The 17,368-nt window shown below is 42.1% G+C and overlaps 1 protein-coding gene across 1 annotated transcript in view; it reads right to left on the bottom strand.

Moving 5' to 3' along the window:
• Nucleotides 1–17,368, bottom strand: part of top2b (DNA topoisomerase II beta) — a 251,137-nt gene that overhangs the window by 30,890 nt on the left and 202,879 nt on the right. Inside the window, exons 32-35 of the mRNA XM_068059910.1 lie at nt 16,032–16,123; nt 13,643–13,759; nt 4,207–4,437; nt 4,012–4,100 (exon numbers count right to left, since the gene is read on the bottom strand). Of these exons, the coding sequence (XP_067916011.1) occupies nt 4,012–4,100; nt 4,207–4,437; nt 13,643–13,759; nt 16,032–16,123 (529 nt within the window). The remainder of the gene's footprint in view (nt 1–4,011; nt 4,101–4,206; nt 4,438–13,642; nt 13,760–16,031; nt 16,124–17,368) is intronic.

The raw sequence follows: 17,368 nt of genomic DNA, 5'->3' as shown, positions 1-17,368 counted from the left end.
TCTCTCGCTCTTTCCACTCTCTCTCGCTCTTTCCACTCTCTCTCGCTCTTTCCACTCTCTCTCGCTCTTTCCACTCTCTCTCGCTCTTTCCACTCTCTCTCGCTCTTTCCACTCTCTCTCGCTCTTTCCACTCTCTCTCGCTCTTTCCACTCTCTCTCCGCTCTTTCCACTCTCTCTCGCTCTTTCCACTCTCTCTCGCTCTTTCCACTCTCTCTCGCTCTTTCCACTCTCTCTCGCTCTTACCACTCTCTCTCGCTCTTACCACTCTCTCTCGCTCTTACCACTCTCTCTCGCTCTTACCACTCTCTCTCGCTCTTACCACTCTCTCTCGCTCTTACCACTCGTCTCTCTCTCTTACCACTCTCTCTCTCTCTTACCACTCTCTCTCTCTCTCTTACCACTCTCTCTCTCTCTTACCACTCTCTCTCTCTCTTACCACTCTCTCTCTCTCTTACCACTCTCTCACACAGCTGCAGAGAGTGAAACACTCAGCAGATGGTTGGTTAGTTCTTTTAAAAAACATCGCGCTGTCAGTGTCAATGCTCACAGCTGCTAACATTGGGAAGAGCCACTTCCCAACAAATGCGGGGTTTTCCAGTGGGCTTTTAAAAATAAGTCAGAACCCACCAGATATTTCACACTTCATTTAAATTTCATCTGCCAATCGTCCGTGCATTGCACCAGCCTGTCTACGTCCTCTTGAAGTTTATCACTATCGTCCTACAGTTCACAACACTTCCAAGTTGTGTGTTATCCACAAATTTTGAAATTGTGCCCTGTACACCCAAGTCTCGATCATTAATGTATATCAAGTAAAGCAGGGGTCCTAACACTGATCCCTTGGTAATTCCCCACTATATAGTTTCCTTGAGTCCAAAATAACCACCATTCACAACTACTCTGTTTCCTTTCCCTCAGCCAACTTCGTATCCATGCTGCTAGCTACTGTCCCTTTTATCCACGGGCTTTAACTTTGCTGACAAACCTATGTGGCACTTCATCAAATGCCTTTTGGAAGTCCATGTACACACATCAACCACATTATCCTCATCAACTTTCTTACCTCATCAAAAAACTCAAGTTAGTTAAACACAAATTGCCCTTAACAAATCTATGCTGGTTTTCTTTAATTAATCCAATAACAAATAACGGGAAGGTTCTTTGTAAAGTTTTCAGTCAGACAGAAATCTGTAGATAGATCAACAGAGCTACATATTGCAAGACCACAGAACTCCTTAGCTTTGTTTGCTTCGCAATAGGGTAGGTGCAACAGAAGGCAGCATGGCAATTATTTGTTGCTTTCTGATGAACTGGAGCATACTGATAGGACTACAGATATAATACAACAAAGTTTTCTCCTTTTGCCTTCGCTTCATATTGCAAGTCACCAGTGAAAAGATCATATTGATATAATACTAGCTGAGGTTAAAACTGAGCAAGCCACAGGCTTGTGGGTGTTCCCTGTGGTCATAGCCCCAAAGTAATTGGAATCTAGATTCTGTGCTGACTACAGAAGATTAAATGAGGTGATTGTTAAGAAAATATTCTGTGTCTTGAGTGGATGATCCGTTAGACTTAGTAAAAAGCCAAGTAGATCATCACACTGGACCTGGCATTCACATATCTGCAAGTTGCTGTACATTCTAACAGCAGGTCCAAGAAGTCATTTCACTCTAGCTGTGGGCTGTTCCAAGTCAAGGTATTACTATTTTAGCTTGTATAATGGTTTCTACTACGTTCTAACATCTTATAAATCATGTGCTGGCGGGTCTGATTTACAACTGCTGTGTAGTGTATCTGGACAAATTTGTTTTGGTGATATTGGAACAATGGAAAGATCTGTGGCAAATGCTCTGGCTGCAGAAAGTAGGGCTGACTGTTAAAATAAAAATATTAATTTTTGAAGATGGAAATTGCATTCCTGGACACAAAGGGGCCAAAATTCCTTATGTCTTCTCCACCACAGGCAATGCATAAGACTTCCAGCCATTCTGATGAATACTCAGTTACAAATCCCAGGGGTCATTAGTGTAAAGAGGGTTCATTTAGAAAAGTGACATTAAACATCCACTTCCATATTTATACAAAAAACATATGTGCTTTTGCAGCCATACTTTCCCTCGACACAGGAACTGGTGTGATATCTGACACTGGACGTCATTCTACTAGCCCCATCCGCTTCAATGAAGTCAGGATAGAATTTCCCCAACATAAAAAAGGGTGGAGACCAGACAAAACCCAGTCCCCCTTGCTTGTTTTAGGTCCTTAATCCACCTCCAAGGCTGAGCAATTTCTGAGCCCTTGTCAAGTAAGCTATATCCTGGAAATGTAACAGTTTTAACTATAATTCCTAATATTGTATTGAATGGCAGACTTATATCTCAGAATGGTAGGCTACTATATAAAGTTCATTGGAGACTACAGGATAGAAATTCAGTCGCAAAATCAATTCCCCAACCCCCGATATGGGACGAAGCTGGCGTTGTGGAAACGAGATAACCGAGATCAAGCTAAGAGGAGACAATTGGCAAGAAGGCATGGAAATCAGAAGTCTGGTCGGCTGTGAGGGGGAAGCGGTAGCCTGTGTTCTTTAAATGTTTAAATGTGAGGTTGGGGTTGCACGATCTTGGTTCCAATGCAAGATTATTTGTTGCTGGATGAGCATGTTCTGGTAGGGACCAGATGTAAATTGCTTAGACAATGCAGTCATCTAGTCCCTATAATATGAATGATGACAGACCTGTCCATTCATCCACACCTGTAGAAATTTCTAACTAAGAAAGTAGCAGGAAGAACGTTCAGCCTCTAACATGAATGACATTAATTGACATTGTGTCATTCCTCACTATAAACAGCATCAAAAAAGAATGGCTTGGTTTCAATAATATATTGTGCGTCACTGCCCAAGAGGCTGTTGGATCTACAGAATGGCTAAGAAAGGGTGACTTTTTCACATACTCTGGACATCATTGAATAAAAGAACTGCTGCACACCTTACAAGGTACATTGCTCTCTACAGAGAAGTTAACTTTCAGAAAAGCAAGTTAAAAACTGATTTTAAAAAATCAGACGAGGTTGAGGAAGCTCTCTGAAACAGCCAGAACCAAAGACGCATTTGCAGCATTTACAACACAGAGACATGAAAGCCTCCATATTACGTTATTCTTTATCTTTCATATCAATTCTCAGGATGTGGGAATCACTGGCAAGGCTGTCAATTATTGCCCATCCCTAGCTACCCACAAGAAGATGGTGGTGGGCATTTGTCGCTTGAGTCCATGTGGAGAATGTGCTCCCACAATGCTATTAGATAGGAAGTACCAGAATTTTGACCCAGCAACAATGAAGGAATGCTGATATATCTCCAAGTGAAGATGGTGTGTGATATGGAGGGGAACTTGGAGGTGATGCTGTTCCCATACAGCTGCTGTCCTTGTTCTTCTAGGTGGTGGAGCTCACCGTGGCAATTTGCTGTAGTGAATCCTGAAGGCAATACGCTCTGCAAGCAATGTAGGCTGATAGTGGAGTGAGTGGACGTTTAAGTCAGAAGATGGGTGCTGATTAAGCAGACTGCTTTGTCCAGGGTAGTATCAACCTTAAGTATTGTTGAAGCTGCACCCATCCAGGCAAGTAGAGAGTATTCCATAACACTCCTGAGTCCAGCCTCGTAGGTGGTAGAGGTGCTCTAAGAAGTCAGGAGGAGAGTCACTCACTACAGAATACCGAGCCTCCAAACTAGTCCAGCAGCCACAGCTTTTACATGGCTGGTCTGGTTCAATGTTGACCCCTGGGATGTTGATGGTTGGATACTTGGCAATGGTAATGCCACTGAATGTCAAGTGGAGGTGGTGATGCTCTCTCTTATGGTTATTACCCAACATTTATAAATTCTATGTCAGTCATTTGTATAACAAGTAGATTCTAGACTTTTTGACTGTTTTATGTATCAACAAATGTTGAAAAGGGGCTAGAGAAAACAAGTATTGTAATATAGCAATACTATGTACAAACCTTGCTTGATGATTTATTAGGCTTCTTCACAGGAGAATATTCATCATCTTCAGAGCCAGATTGTTTTCTCTTCTTTCCTCGGCTTTTACCTGTTATATAATTCTCAGCATTATTGCCAGAAAGAGAGATTTTCAGATAAATTGAAGAATTTGGTAAATATGGCAATTGTTCTGTTGGTACAAAAGTCATACATACCTTTTGCTCCTCCTGACTTCTTTGGCATGCCAAAGCCCAAGTCTGATTCAGAATCAGAGTCCACAAATTCTGCTTTCTTGGGTTTAGGTATCTGCTTCCGTTTTGCCGAGGCTGCCTTTTTTGGCAATCCACAGCCAAAGTCAGAGTCAGAATCAACATGCTCTGATTTCTTAGGTTTAGGTGGTCGCTTCGGTTTGGATGTACCATCAGTGGTGGGTGTTCTTTTTGCAGCTGGACATGAAAGGAAAGATTGAATTATAAACGTTTATACAAGAAAGCAAGATTAAAACAAATATTAAGGCGGGATACAGAAGAAAAATAATGGGCAGTAGGGCAACAGTGTTTATCCAAGATTCAATTACACACTAGAATTTATGATATGGAGACAGTGTAAATAATGAATTTATCTGGATAAAGTTAAGGAATAAAATTGGAGATCTTACTCTACTAGGAGTATATTATAGATTACCAAATATCAGAAAGGATATATAGAGGAAGAGAAATGTAAATAAATTAGAGATGAATGCAGGGACACAAATGGCCCATAATGGTCGATTTTAATACTCAAAAGATAGATTGCCATGTGGCACAGAAAGGGAGCGGTTTCTACAATGTGTCCTCCTGGGCTTCTGAAGCAGTCTGTAGCCAACAAGAGGCAAGGTAATAATGCATCTAGTTGTAGGAAATGAAGTAGAACATGTAACGGAATGGTAGGGAAGCATGCAGGAAGCAGCGACTGGAATATAGTCAGGTTTGATTTTAAAAAGTGAATGAAAGAGCAGGAATCAAAGATAAAGGCACTTAAGAGAAAGATTGGGCAAAAACACTTCCTTGGATGAGTTGAGAAATTAAAATCAAACAGACTTAAAAATTAGGTGGATGGCAAATCAAGGGCTAATAATACAAAAGAACATTAAGCTGAATGTAGAAAACAGAGGAAGCAGAGAGAGAGGCTAAAAGAAAGACTGTCAAGTACCAAAGGAAAATCAATCAAGGACTTCGTAAACATGTAACAAGTAAAAGAATAGTTAAAGAAAGGGTAGGGCCAATTAGAGACAAAAAAGAAATCTTCTGCAGGACAAAGAAAGGACCGAGGTACCAAAAAGATACTTTACTGACATTTTTATAGATTACATTAGTGGGAACCAAAGTGTACGAGATGAGATGGTGGAATAATTACAAAGATAGATAAGTACTGAAAAGATTGGTGGAACTCAAAACAGAACAAATACCAGGCCCTGAAGCCAGCATCCTAGAATGCTCAGGGAAGTCAAAGATGAAATTGCAGCAGCTATGAACAGAACTTTTCAAATATCCTTCAATATGGAATAAAAGCAGAATAAAAATATTGCAGATGCTGGAAATCTGAAATAAAAACAAGAAATGCTGGAAATACTCAGCAGGCTTGGCAGCATATGTGGAAAGAGAAGCAGAGTTAACATTGCAGGTCAGTGACCCTTTATCAGAACTGACAAATATTAGAAATGTAAAAGGTTTTAAGCAAGTAAAGCGGGGGTGGGGCAAGAGATAATAAAAGAGGTGTTAATAGGACAAAGTCACGTAGAATAGCTGACTAGAAGGTCATGGAACAAAGGCAAAAGGTATGTTAATGGTGTGGTGAAAGACAAAGCGTTAGTACAGAGAGGGTGTCAATTGACTGTAAAATGAACAGCCCTGGCTCCAAGCACAAACATTAAAAAAAAAAATGGGTAGGCACAGTAGAAACAAACTAAAATAAAACAAACAACTAAAAAAGAATAACTAAAAATAAAAAGGGGGGGCCCGTCATTTTCCGAAATTATTGAACTCAATGTTCAGTCTGGCAGGCTGTAGCATGCCTAACGGGGGTGGGGGTGTTGAAATGACCAGCAACCAGAAGTTCGGGGTCATGCTTACGGACTGAGCAGAGGTGTTCTGCAAAGCGGTCACCCAATCTGCGTTTGGTCTCCCCAATGGAGAGGAGACCACATTGTGAACAGCGAATACAGTATACTAAATTGAAAGTAGTACAAGTAAATCGCTTCTAATTTCCACCCTTCTCTCTTCTTCACCCCGCTGTCATGCTCACATCTCTGTCCTGGGTTGCTGCAGTGTTCCAGTGAACATCAACGCAAGCTCGATGAACAGCACCTCATTTACCGATTAGGCACACTACAGCCAGCCGGACTGAATGTTGAGTTCAATGATATCAGAGCATGCCAGTCCCCTTTTTATTTTTAGTTACTTTTTTCTTTTTTATTTGTTCATTTTATTTTAGTTTGTTTCTACTGTGCCTACCCACTGTTTTTTTTAATGTTTGTGCTATGTTCATTTTACAGTCAATTAACACCCTCTCTGTACTAAGGCTTTGTCTTTCACCACACCATTAACATACTGTTTGCCTTTGTTCCATGACCTTCTGGTCAGTTATTCTCTGTGACCTTGTCCCATTAACACCTTCTCTTTTGTTATCTCTTGCCCCACCCCCGCTTTACTTGCTTAAAACCTTTTACATTTCTCATATTTGTCAGTTCTGATGAAGGATCACTGACCTGAAACGTTAACTCTGCTTCTCGCTCCACTGATGCTGCCAGCATTTATTGTTTTTATTTCCTTCAATATGGAAGTTGTGCCAGAGGACTGGAGATTTTCCAATACATCTGGCTTTTTACAAAATGGAGTAAGGGATATGTGTTAGTGAGGGTAGGAATAGGAGGATAAGGTAAATGAATGCGTGGCTGAAGAGCTGGTGTAGGCGGGAGGGCTTCAGCTACTTGGATCATTGGGATCTCTTCTGGTGCAGAAGTGACCTGTACAAGAGGGACGGGTTGCTTCTGAACTGGAAGGGGACCAATATCCTTGCGGGGAGATTTGCTAGTACTACTCAGGAGGGTTTAAACTAGTCTGGCAGGGGGGTGGGACCCAAAATAGTTGAGGCAAATGTAGAGGTTAAAGCAAGCAAGGCCAGTAGGGAGGCCGGGCAGGGGCAGGACAGGGAGCGTGGAAGGTCTGGTAGGCTAAACTGCATTTACTTTAATGCAAGAAGCCTTATAGGTAAGGTAGATGAACTCAGAGCATGGATTGGTACATGGGATTGTGATATTATAGCTATTACGGAAACGTGGTTGAGAGATGGGCAGGACTGGCAGCTCAATGTTCTGGGGTACCAATGCTTCCGGCATGACAGAGGTGGAGGTAAGAGAGGAGGGGGTGTTGCACTATTGATTAGGGAGGACATCACGGCACTACTTAGAGAGGATATCCCGGGGGGAAAGTCCAGCGAGGCCATATGGGTAGAACTTAGAAATAAGAAAGGGATGATCACTTTGATGGGATTATACTATCGGCCCCCCAACAGTCAGAGGGAATTGGAGGAGCATATATGTAGGGAAATCACAGATAGGTGTAGGAATTACAGGGTTGTAATAGTAGGTTGTTTTAACTTCCCTAATATTGACTGGGACTGCCTTAGTGTTAAGAGATCAGATGGGGAAGAATTTGTTAAGTGTGTCCAGGATAGTTTTCTGAAGCAGTATGTGGATGGCCCTACTAGAGAAGGGGCTACACTCGACCTCCTCTTAGGAAATGAGGCTGGGCAGGTGGTTGATGTGTCAGTGGGGACGCACTTTGGCACCAGTGACCATAACTTAGCTTCAAGATAGTTATGGAAAAGGATAGGACTGGTCCTCAAGTTGAAGTCCTAAATTGGGGGAAGGCTAATTTCGATGGCATCAGACAGGAACTCTCAAAAGTTGAATGGGAGAGGCTGTTTACAGGTAAAGGGACGTCTGGCAAGTGGGTGGCTTTTAAAAGTGAGATAGGAAGAGTTCAGGGCAGGCATGTTCCTGTTAAGATTGAAGGGCAAGGCTGGCAAGTTTAGGAAACCTTGGTTGACAAGGGATATTGAAGGTCTGGTCATGACAAAGGAGGCATCTGTCAGGTATAGGCAGCTGGGATCAAGCAACTCCCTCGAGGAGTATAAAGGATGTAGGAGTACACTTAAGGAGGAAATTAGGAGGGCGAAAAAGGGCCATGAGATTTCCCTGGCAGATAAGATAAAGGAGAATCCTAAAATATTCTATAAGTATATTAAGAGTAAAAGAGTAGCTAGGGACAGAGTAGGTCCCCTTCAGGATCAGTGTGGTAATCTATGTGTGGAGCCACAGGAAATAGGCGAGGTCTTAAATGAATACTTCTCATCTGTATTTACCGTGGAGGTGGTCATGGAAGCTAGTGAGTCCAAAGGAGGGAACAGCGATATCCTGGAACATATCAACATTACAAAGGAGGAGGTGTTGAAGGTTTTGAAGCGCATTAAGATGGATAAATCCCCAGGGCCTGACCAGGTGTATCCTAGGATGCTATGGGAAGCAAGGGAGGAGATTGCTGGGGCCCTGGCAGAGACTTTTGTATCATCGTTAGCCATGGGTGAGGTACTGGCAGACAGGAGGATAGCTAATGCTGTGCCTTTATTTAAGAAGGGCAGCAGGGATAAGCCAGGGAACTACAGGCCGGTGAGCCTTACATCAGTGGTGGGAAAGTTATTGGAAGGGATTCTGAGAGACAGGATTTATATGCAGTTGGAAAGGCAAGGTCTGATTAGGGATAGTCAGCATGGCTTTGTGTGTGGGAAATCATAGAGAGATACAGCATCAAAAAAGGCCCTTCGGCCCAATGAGTCCACGCCAACCATCAAACACCCGTTTACATTAATCCTACATTAATCCCATTTTCCCTCTCACATCCCCACCTTCCCTCAATTCTCCTACCACCTACCTACACTAGGGGCAATTTTTACTATGACCAACTTATCTATCAACCCGCAACTCTTTGGCATGTGGGAGGAAACCAGAGCACCCGAAGGAAACCCACGCGGTCACAGGGAGAACTTGCAAACTCCGCACAGGCAGTACCCAGAACCGAACCCGGGTCACTGGAGCTGTGAGGCTGCGGTGCTAGCCACTGCGCCATCATGTCTCACGAATTTGACTGAGCTTTTTGAGGAGGTGACCAAGAGGATTGCCGAGGGCAGGGCGATGGACGTTGTCTACATGGACTTTAGCAAGGCCTTTGACAAGGTCCCGCATGGTAGGCTGGTCCGGAAGGTTCGAACACATGGGATCCAGGGTGAGCTAGTGAATTGGATACAAAACTGGCTTGGTGATAGGAGACAGAGGGTAGTAGTGGAGGACTGTTTTTCAGATTGGAGGCTGGTGACCAGCGGTGTGCCGCAGGCATCGGTGCTGGGCCCTCTGTTGTTTGATATATATATATATTAATGATTTGGATGTGACTGTAGGGGGCATGATTAGTAAGTTTGCAGATGACACCAAAATTGGTGGTATAGTGGACAGTGAAGAAGGTTGTCTAAGGTTACAGCAGGATATAGATAAACTGGGAAAGTGGACAAGGGATTGGCAAATGGAATTTAACGCAGACAAGTGTGAAGTGGTGCATTTTGGGAAGTTAAACCAGGGCAGGACATATGCAGTGAATGGCAGGGCCCTGGGGAGTGTTGTTGAGCAGAGAGACCTTGGGGTGCAAGTACATAGTTCCCTGAAAGTGGCAACACAGATAGACAGGGTGGTGAAGAAGGCATATGGCATGCTAGCCTTCATCGGCTGAGGCACAGAATACAAGAGTTGGGACGTCATGCTACAGTTGTACATAACGTTGGTTAGGCCACACTTGGAGTACTGTGTGCAGTTCTGGTCGCCACACTACAGGAAAGATGTGATTAAGCTAGAGAGGGTGCAGAAAAGATTCACAAGGATGTTGCCTTGTTTGGAGGGCTTCAGTTATAAAGAGAGATTGGATAGGCTGGGTCTGTTTTCCCTGGAGCGAAGGAGGCTGAGAGGGGACATGATAGAGGTATATAAAATTATGAGAGGCATAGTTGGGGTTGATAGCCAGAGTCTGTTTTCCGTGGTAGGCGTGACTAAAACTAGAGGGCATAGACTTGTGAGAGGGAGGAGGTTTAAAGGGGATCAAAGGGGGTACATTTTTCACACAAAGAATAGTGGGTATCTGGAATGAGCTGCCAGAGGAAGTGGTGAAGGCAGGAACAGTAGCAACATTTAAGAGGCATCTGGACAGGTACTTGAATGAGCAAGGCATAGAGGGATATGGAATTAATGCAGGCAGGTGGGATTAGTATACATAGGCATTATGGTTGGCATGGACGCGGTGGGCCGAAAGGCCTGTTTCTATGCTGTACGACTCTATCACTCTATAAACCAGGTAACAGTTGACCAGTGAGCCGATATTCATATTTTCACATGTATAGTACTTCAATCTCTCTGAAGACAGACCAAACAGTTGGTGATTTGAATTGTGCAGAGTTATTTTTCCCACAGAGTCAGAACATCCTGGGTTGGCAACTGATTTGTCTATCTTAAGTTCCATTATTTTTTCCATTACCTTTTTCTTTTAAAAGAAAATACATTAAATCCACGAAATTCTTCCCAATGACTGATTTTAGGTCCCCTTGTACTTTATCACTCTTTTGCTGTTCACATTGCTATCCCTTGCAAGGTTTTAATTCTATTCCTTTTTGGGCTAAGGCAAATTGGCAGCCTATTTTACACCCTGCCCAATGTTCACTTTCCACAATGGAAAAGAAAATAGGGCAGGGTATAAAGGCAAACAGCTGTCATTGCTCTTGCTTGTTTTGCACTACTGCCAAAGGCCAATTTCATCCCTCCTCCCTCCATGTTTAAGGAGATTACTCTATAATATAGACAGACAACACTACAAGCAGCTCTGTTCACTACACTGAAATATGTTTGGAGAAAAAAATATTATTGACTAGTGGAAGTGTGAGAAAGTACCACCACTCCATTTCCCTGTAAGCCCACCAATCTTCCAACAGAGACTGTTGGAGACCTGCTACACCTAAGCCACTGCATGTTAAACCGTTTAGAACTGCTACTTGCTTCAAAAAGCACAGTTGTGGCCTGCTCAGCTTTCCCTTATCCTGCTCCCCTGACCTCACATTGTATAGGCAATGCCAGAGGCAACCCTCCCAACACCCGACTCCCCGAAGAAACTCTTTGGCTTGCCTCAGATATTTTACTGTGCTGTTTTCCCTTCCCCTTCCACCTGCTGAAACACTTTTCTCTCCTGCTATCCCTTCCCCTAATCTTCTCTGCTCCAAGAATAATTCAAACTTCTTTAGCCTCTCCACATAACTGAAACCGCTCTTCCTGTTATCATTCTGGTAAATCTCCTCTGCACCCTCTCCAAGGCCTTGGCACCCCTCCTAAAGTATGGTGTCCAGTATTGGACACAATACTTAAGCTAAGATGTAACCAGAGATTTATAAAGACTTAGCATAACTTTTGTGCTTTGTCTGCTATTTATAAAACCAAGGATCCCATTTGCTTTTTTAACAGTCTTATCAACATGTCCTGCCACTTTCAAAAGGATCTTTTACATGCATCTGAGAGGGCTGATGGAGCCTCAATTAAATGTTCAATCCAAAAGATAGCACCTCAAAACTGCCGCAGTCCCTCAATACTACACTGAAACGTAAGCTTAAATGCTCAAATCTCTGAAGTAGGCCTTGAACCTACTAACTCAAAATGTATGTGTGCTACCAATGAACCAAAGGCTGACAACACATAGTATAGATAAATATTGAGGAACACTTTGGATAAAGTTTTTTTAGTTTAGAGATACAGCACTGAAACAGGCCCTTCGGCCCACCGAGTCTGTGCCGACCATCAACCACCCGTTTACACTAATCCTACACTAATCCCATATTCCTATCACATCCCCACCTATCCCTATATATTTCCCTACCACCTACCTATACTAGGGGCAATTTCCAATGGCCAATTTACCTATCAACCTGCAAGTCTTTTGGCATGTGGGAGGAAACCGGAGCACCCGGAGGAAACCCACGCAGACACAGGGAGAACTTGCAAACTCCACACAGGCAGTACCCGGAATTGAACCCGGGTCGCTGGAGCTGTGAGGCTACGGTGCTAACCACTGCGCCGCCCTGTGCCATCTCACCTTGAGATGGTTACTTATGAAATAATCTATTACCTCGATCTGTAAATGCTGAGATGATAAAGCCTTTTAGCAAAAAAAAGCAAGATGGATTTCTGGTTCAGGAAAGAGGGACTGAAGCTTAATAACCAAGAAAGATTGAATGCAGAAATAGTTAACAGAACAAGAGTCCTTTATCAAACACAAACACAAGAAATGCTGGATTCACTCAGCAGGTCTGGCAGCATCTGTGGAAAGAGAAGCAGAGTTAACGTTTCAGGTCAGTGACCCTTCTTCGGAACCGAAGAAGGGTCACTGACCCGAAACGTTAACTCTGCTTCTCTTTCCACAGATGCTGCCAGACCTGCTGAGTGAATCCAGCATTTCTTGTTTTTGTTTCAGATTTCCAGCATCCGCAGTATTTTGCTTTTATTTTAGAGTCCTTTATCAGTCTGAAATGAAATAAAAACAGGAAATGCTCAGCAGGTCAGATAGCATCCATGACAAAGAGGAAGGTGGGGTTAACATTTTAGATCAATGCTGATCAGATTTCTAGCATCTGCAGTATATTGCTTTTAGTTTGAAATGAGTTAGCTACAAGAACATGACAAATAGGAGGAGTAGCATAGAAACATAGAAAATAGGAGCAGGAGTCGGCCATTCGGCCTTTCGGGCCTGCTCCGCCATTCAAAAAAATCATGGGTGATCATCTAATTCAGTATCCTGTTCCCGCTTTCTCCCCATATCCCTTGATCCCCACAAGCCTGCTCTGCCAATCAGTAAGAACACAAAGGGACAAGGAGTAGGAGCTGGACTTGCTCTTTGAGCCTGCAATAATCATGGCTAAACTTCTACATTAACTCCACTTTCCCACCCTATCCCCATATTCTTCGATTCCCTTAGTGCCCAAAAATCTACTGATCTTAGTCTTGAATACACTCCTCTTCTGGCCACAGACCTCTGAGGTGGAGAATTCCAAAGATTTCAAAGAGAAATTCTTCTCATCTCAGTCCTAAATGGCCGGCCCCTCATCCTGAAACTATAATCTCTAGTTCTGGACTCTCCAGCAAGGTGAAACAGTCTCTCAGCATTTACCCTGTCAAGCCCTCGAAGAATTCTACACATTTCAATGAGATCACCACTCATTTTTCTAGCCATTTTTTAATGTTCTGACAATAATCACTAGTCAAAATGTTAATCCATCTATTTAGGTGTTGATGGGCTGTATATTTCCAGCAGTTACTGTTTTTACTGAAAGCTTTTTAATTTTTCCTAAACAAGGTTAGTACTGATGCTAAAAACTAACTTTTTGTTTCCTAAAGCAACAAAGAAAATGCAGTTCCATCAATATTATTACAGTTTCTGGCCCATTTCCCTCATTCCATTGCTAATGTTTGTGGGCACTGGCCCCCATTCTCCCATTCTTACTTTTGTAACAAATGAAACGATAAAAACTGCTTACCCTTCTTAGCAGGTGTAAGTGTCTGTAATTTGGCAGAAGACTTATGTGAGCTCTTGATACTGCTGACAGACGAATATACCGGAGAGGAATCTTCATCACTGTCTGATTTTAAGATATCTGTGGAGAAGAAAATGATTCATCAACTTGAATTAATAAAATAAAGGGTCAAGTTTACATGCTCAATAATGAGAACCTGCCATCAAAAATTGTTTCTTACGTTGAAAAACGCCCAGGGCACTTTACAAAAGCAGGAAGACAATGGGCACTGATCCAAAGGCAATTCGTAAGAGACATAATTCAAAAAAATGGAAGCCAAGCCAAAGGAGGATCTATTAAAAATGTTTGGTCAAGAATTGGGTTTTAAGGGGTGGGAAGGGCATGCTAAATGAGGAAAGTAAAGTGTGGAAGCAGAGGCTGGGGGATGGAATTCCAGAGACTGAACCATGGCAACTGACAGTTATGATGACCATACAAATTAGGAGCAGAAGTAGGCCATTTGGCCCCTCGAACCTGCTCCGTCATTCAATAAGATCATGGATGATCCCTTTCTGTCTCGAATTCCACACTCCAATCTACCCCTGATAATCTTTGATTCCCCTGCCTAACAAGAATCTATCTACCTCCGCCTTAAAAATATTCAATGACCCCATCTCCACCACCTTCTAAGGCAGAGAATTCCAAAGTGGCAAAACCCTCAGAGAAATAAGTTCTCCTCATCTCTGTCCTAAACTGGCAACCCATAATTTGAAAATAGTGTCCCCTAGTTCTGGACTCACCCACAAAAGGAAACATCTTTTCCACATCCACCTTGTCAAGACTGTTCAGGATCTTATATACTTCAATCAAGTCTCCCCTCACTCTTCTAAACTCCAGTGAAAACAAGCCCAGTTTGTCCAACCTTTCCTCATAAGACAACCTGCTCATTCCAGGTATCAATCTAGTAAACCTCCTCTGAACCGCCTCCAACACATTCACATCTTTCCTTAAATAAGGAGACCAAAACTGCACACAGTATTCGAGATGTGGTCTCACCAATGCCCTGTGTAACTGAAGCACAACATCCTTACTTTTATTTTCAATTCCTCTTGTAATAAAGGATAGCATTCCATTACCCTTCTTTATTACTTGCTGTGCCTGCATACTAACTTTTTGTTACTCATGCACTGGAACACCTAGATCCCTCTGCACTTCGTAATTCTGCAGTCACTCCTCGTTTAAGAAATACTCTGCTTTTTCATTCTTCCTGCCAAAGTGAACAACTTCACATTTTCCCACATTATACTCCATCTGCCAGATTTTTGCCCACTCACTCAACCTATCTATATTGGTCTGCACAATGGCGCAGTGGTTAGCACCGCAGCCTCACAGCTCCAGGGACCCGGGTTCGATTCTGGGTACTGCCTGTGCAGAGTTTGCAAGTTCTCCCTGTGACCGCGTGGGTTTTCGCCGGGTGCTCCGGTTCCCTCCAACAGCCAAAGACTTGCAGGTGATAGGTAAATTGGCCGTTGTAAATTGCCCCTAGTGTAGGTAGGTGGTAGGGAATATGGGATTACAGTAGGGTTAGTATAAATGGGTGGTTGTTGGTCGGCACAGAATCGGTGGGCCGAAGGGCCTGTTTCAGTGCTGTATCTCTAAATAAATAAATAAATAAACCTCCTTATGTCCTCTTCACAACATACTTTCCTACCTATCTTTGTGTCATCTGCAAATTTAGCTACCATGCCATTGCTCCCCTCATCTAAGTCATTGATATAAATTGTAAAAAGCTGAGGCCCCAGCACAGACACCTGCAGGACTCGACTGATCAACAGCAACAGGAAGAATGAAGAGGGGGTGCAACAGATGACCATAATTTTAGATTTTTTAAAAAGTAAGTGTCTACTCAAACAGATCAGTTTTCCCTGTCAGTCTAGTCCAATGCCTCGACATCCTCTCTACTCCCTCTACATTGTGGAATTTCTACAACATTTTCAGCAAAATAAAATAGTATGAAAACTAAATATGTCTAGCTATTAATGATTAATTACAACATCAGTCAAGAGAGTATCAAGCCTTCAAATCTTTACTGAAATAAAACAGAAAATACTGGAAATACTCAGTCTTTATTGAATGTTAGAGACTACAAGCCTACCAGCAACAATCCTTGTTAACAATCTTCACTGCAATGTTAATTTATTCCACTCAAAAATCATCAGAAAATGATTTGGTGAGCACTGTGATCAAAAACTATTCCTAAAAGGCAGCACATAAACGCTAATCATATTCCAGACCACAATGTGCACTCGGCTATATCCAACACAATTTAGCTTTAATATATGCTTCTTCCCTCCACCCCCAGTAAAAAGCAAACAGTTTTGCAGTTTCTGCCACTGACAACAATTCGACCTACCTGTTTCTTCCGATCTTTCATGATATGATGGTAAAGAGAATATACTTTCTGGTTCATGGTTTTTTGTAGGCTGTGGAGTAACTTTTCCAGCACTAGATGATGAAAAAAAAAATCAGAATTTGTAGCAAATCAAAATATATTTCAATACCTTGTTTAACTGTTACTATTCAAACATTCAGGACAACTAATGGGTTTTAAAATGCAATTCATTTAATACAAATTTAGTAGCAAATATGGAGCCCACTCCTAGGATGAGTTTAGGATTTTGCATCATGGAATAAAATGCTCAGCCCAAAAAAAGCTGTAACAAAACATAGGATACCCAATTATTTTGGCTCCTTTACAGAAATCATAGAACACACTGGATGGTTAAGTATTAACTTCACTCACTATGGAAAATTATGTGAAGTAAATGTTCCTTTAGCAACCAACCTATCAGCAGTGAACAAAAACTTTAGACTAACCAAGAAAGATAGTTCTTGTACTTACAACACTGATGACAGAACCAAATATTTTCCTCATTGCTTCAAGAAGTCATTGAATCATGCCACCCACATCACTACGTCATACTAAGTTCATTTATTCCCAGCATGGCTTATGTTATTTTTGTACTCATTCTATAAACATACCTGTGGTCCCTATTGAGATTTAATAGATCTGGTATGACTTATGGGCATTCAATTAGGTCTGCTATTGAACAAATTCACTCAACTAGTTTGTCTTTTATAGAATGCAGCTTTTCAAAAAAAAATGTCATAAAATACACAGAGAAGGGTGAACAATGTAAACTACAGTGTGATAACTCTAATTACGAACCTCATAACATGAACAATCTTGTATGTCCTGATGCAACAAGGATGTAGAACATATAGACCACAAGAAACCAAAAATCCTACTAGAAAATGCCTCAAATGAAAATGCACCTATTACTGTACTTGGTAAAGAGTTCAAGGTTGCAATCTGATGTTTGTATTTAGACGGTTCTAAACATTTTCGAGCTTTGTCATCCAAACAGGGATACACGGACAAGCAGATTAGAGATTTAATTCATGACAGAAAGTGTGATGTGGGAGGCATCAATTCATTAGGCACTAGCAACTGTACTAGGGAAAGAGAGAGCTGTTCCATTGGAACAGACTCCACTTAAATCAGGCTGGGACTAATGTCCTTGTAAATCAAATAACTAGGGCAGTAGATTGCGCTTTAAACTAATAAGGGGGAGTGAGGGTTCAGGTAAAGGTATATTTCAAAGTCTGGAGACTTTGGTAGAGCAGAGTAGCGATTTAGGTAAAATCAAACACTGCGTCAGGAAAGGACAGAGTTTAATAACAGTAACA

Source organism: Heterodontus francisci, chromosome 2, assembly GCF_036365525.1.
Source record: "Heterodontus francisci isolate sHetFra1 chromosome 2, sHetFra1.hap1, whole genome shotgun sequence".
In the NCBI taxonomy this organism is placed as follows: domain Eukaryota; kingdom Metazoa; phylum Chordata; class Chondrichthyes; order Heterodontiformes; family Heterodontidae; genus Heterodontus; species Heterodontus francisci.
Note: the sequence above shows the minus strand (reverse complement) of the source record. Positions and strands in the feature narration are given on the sequence as shown.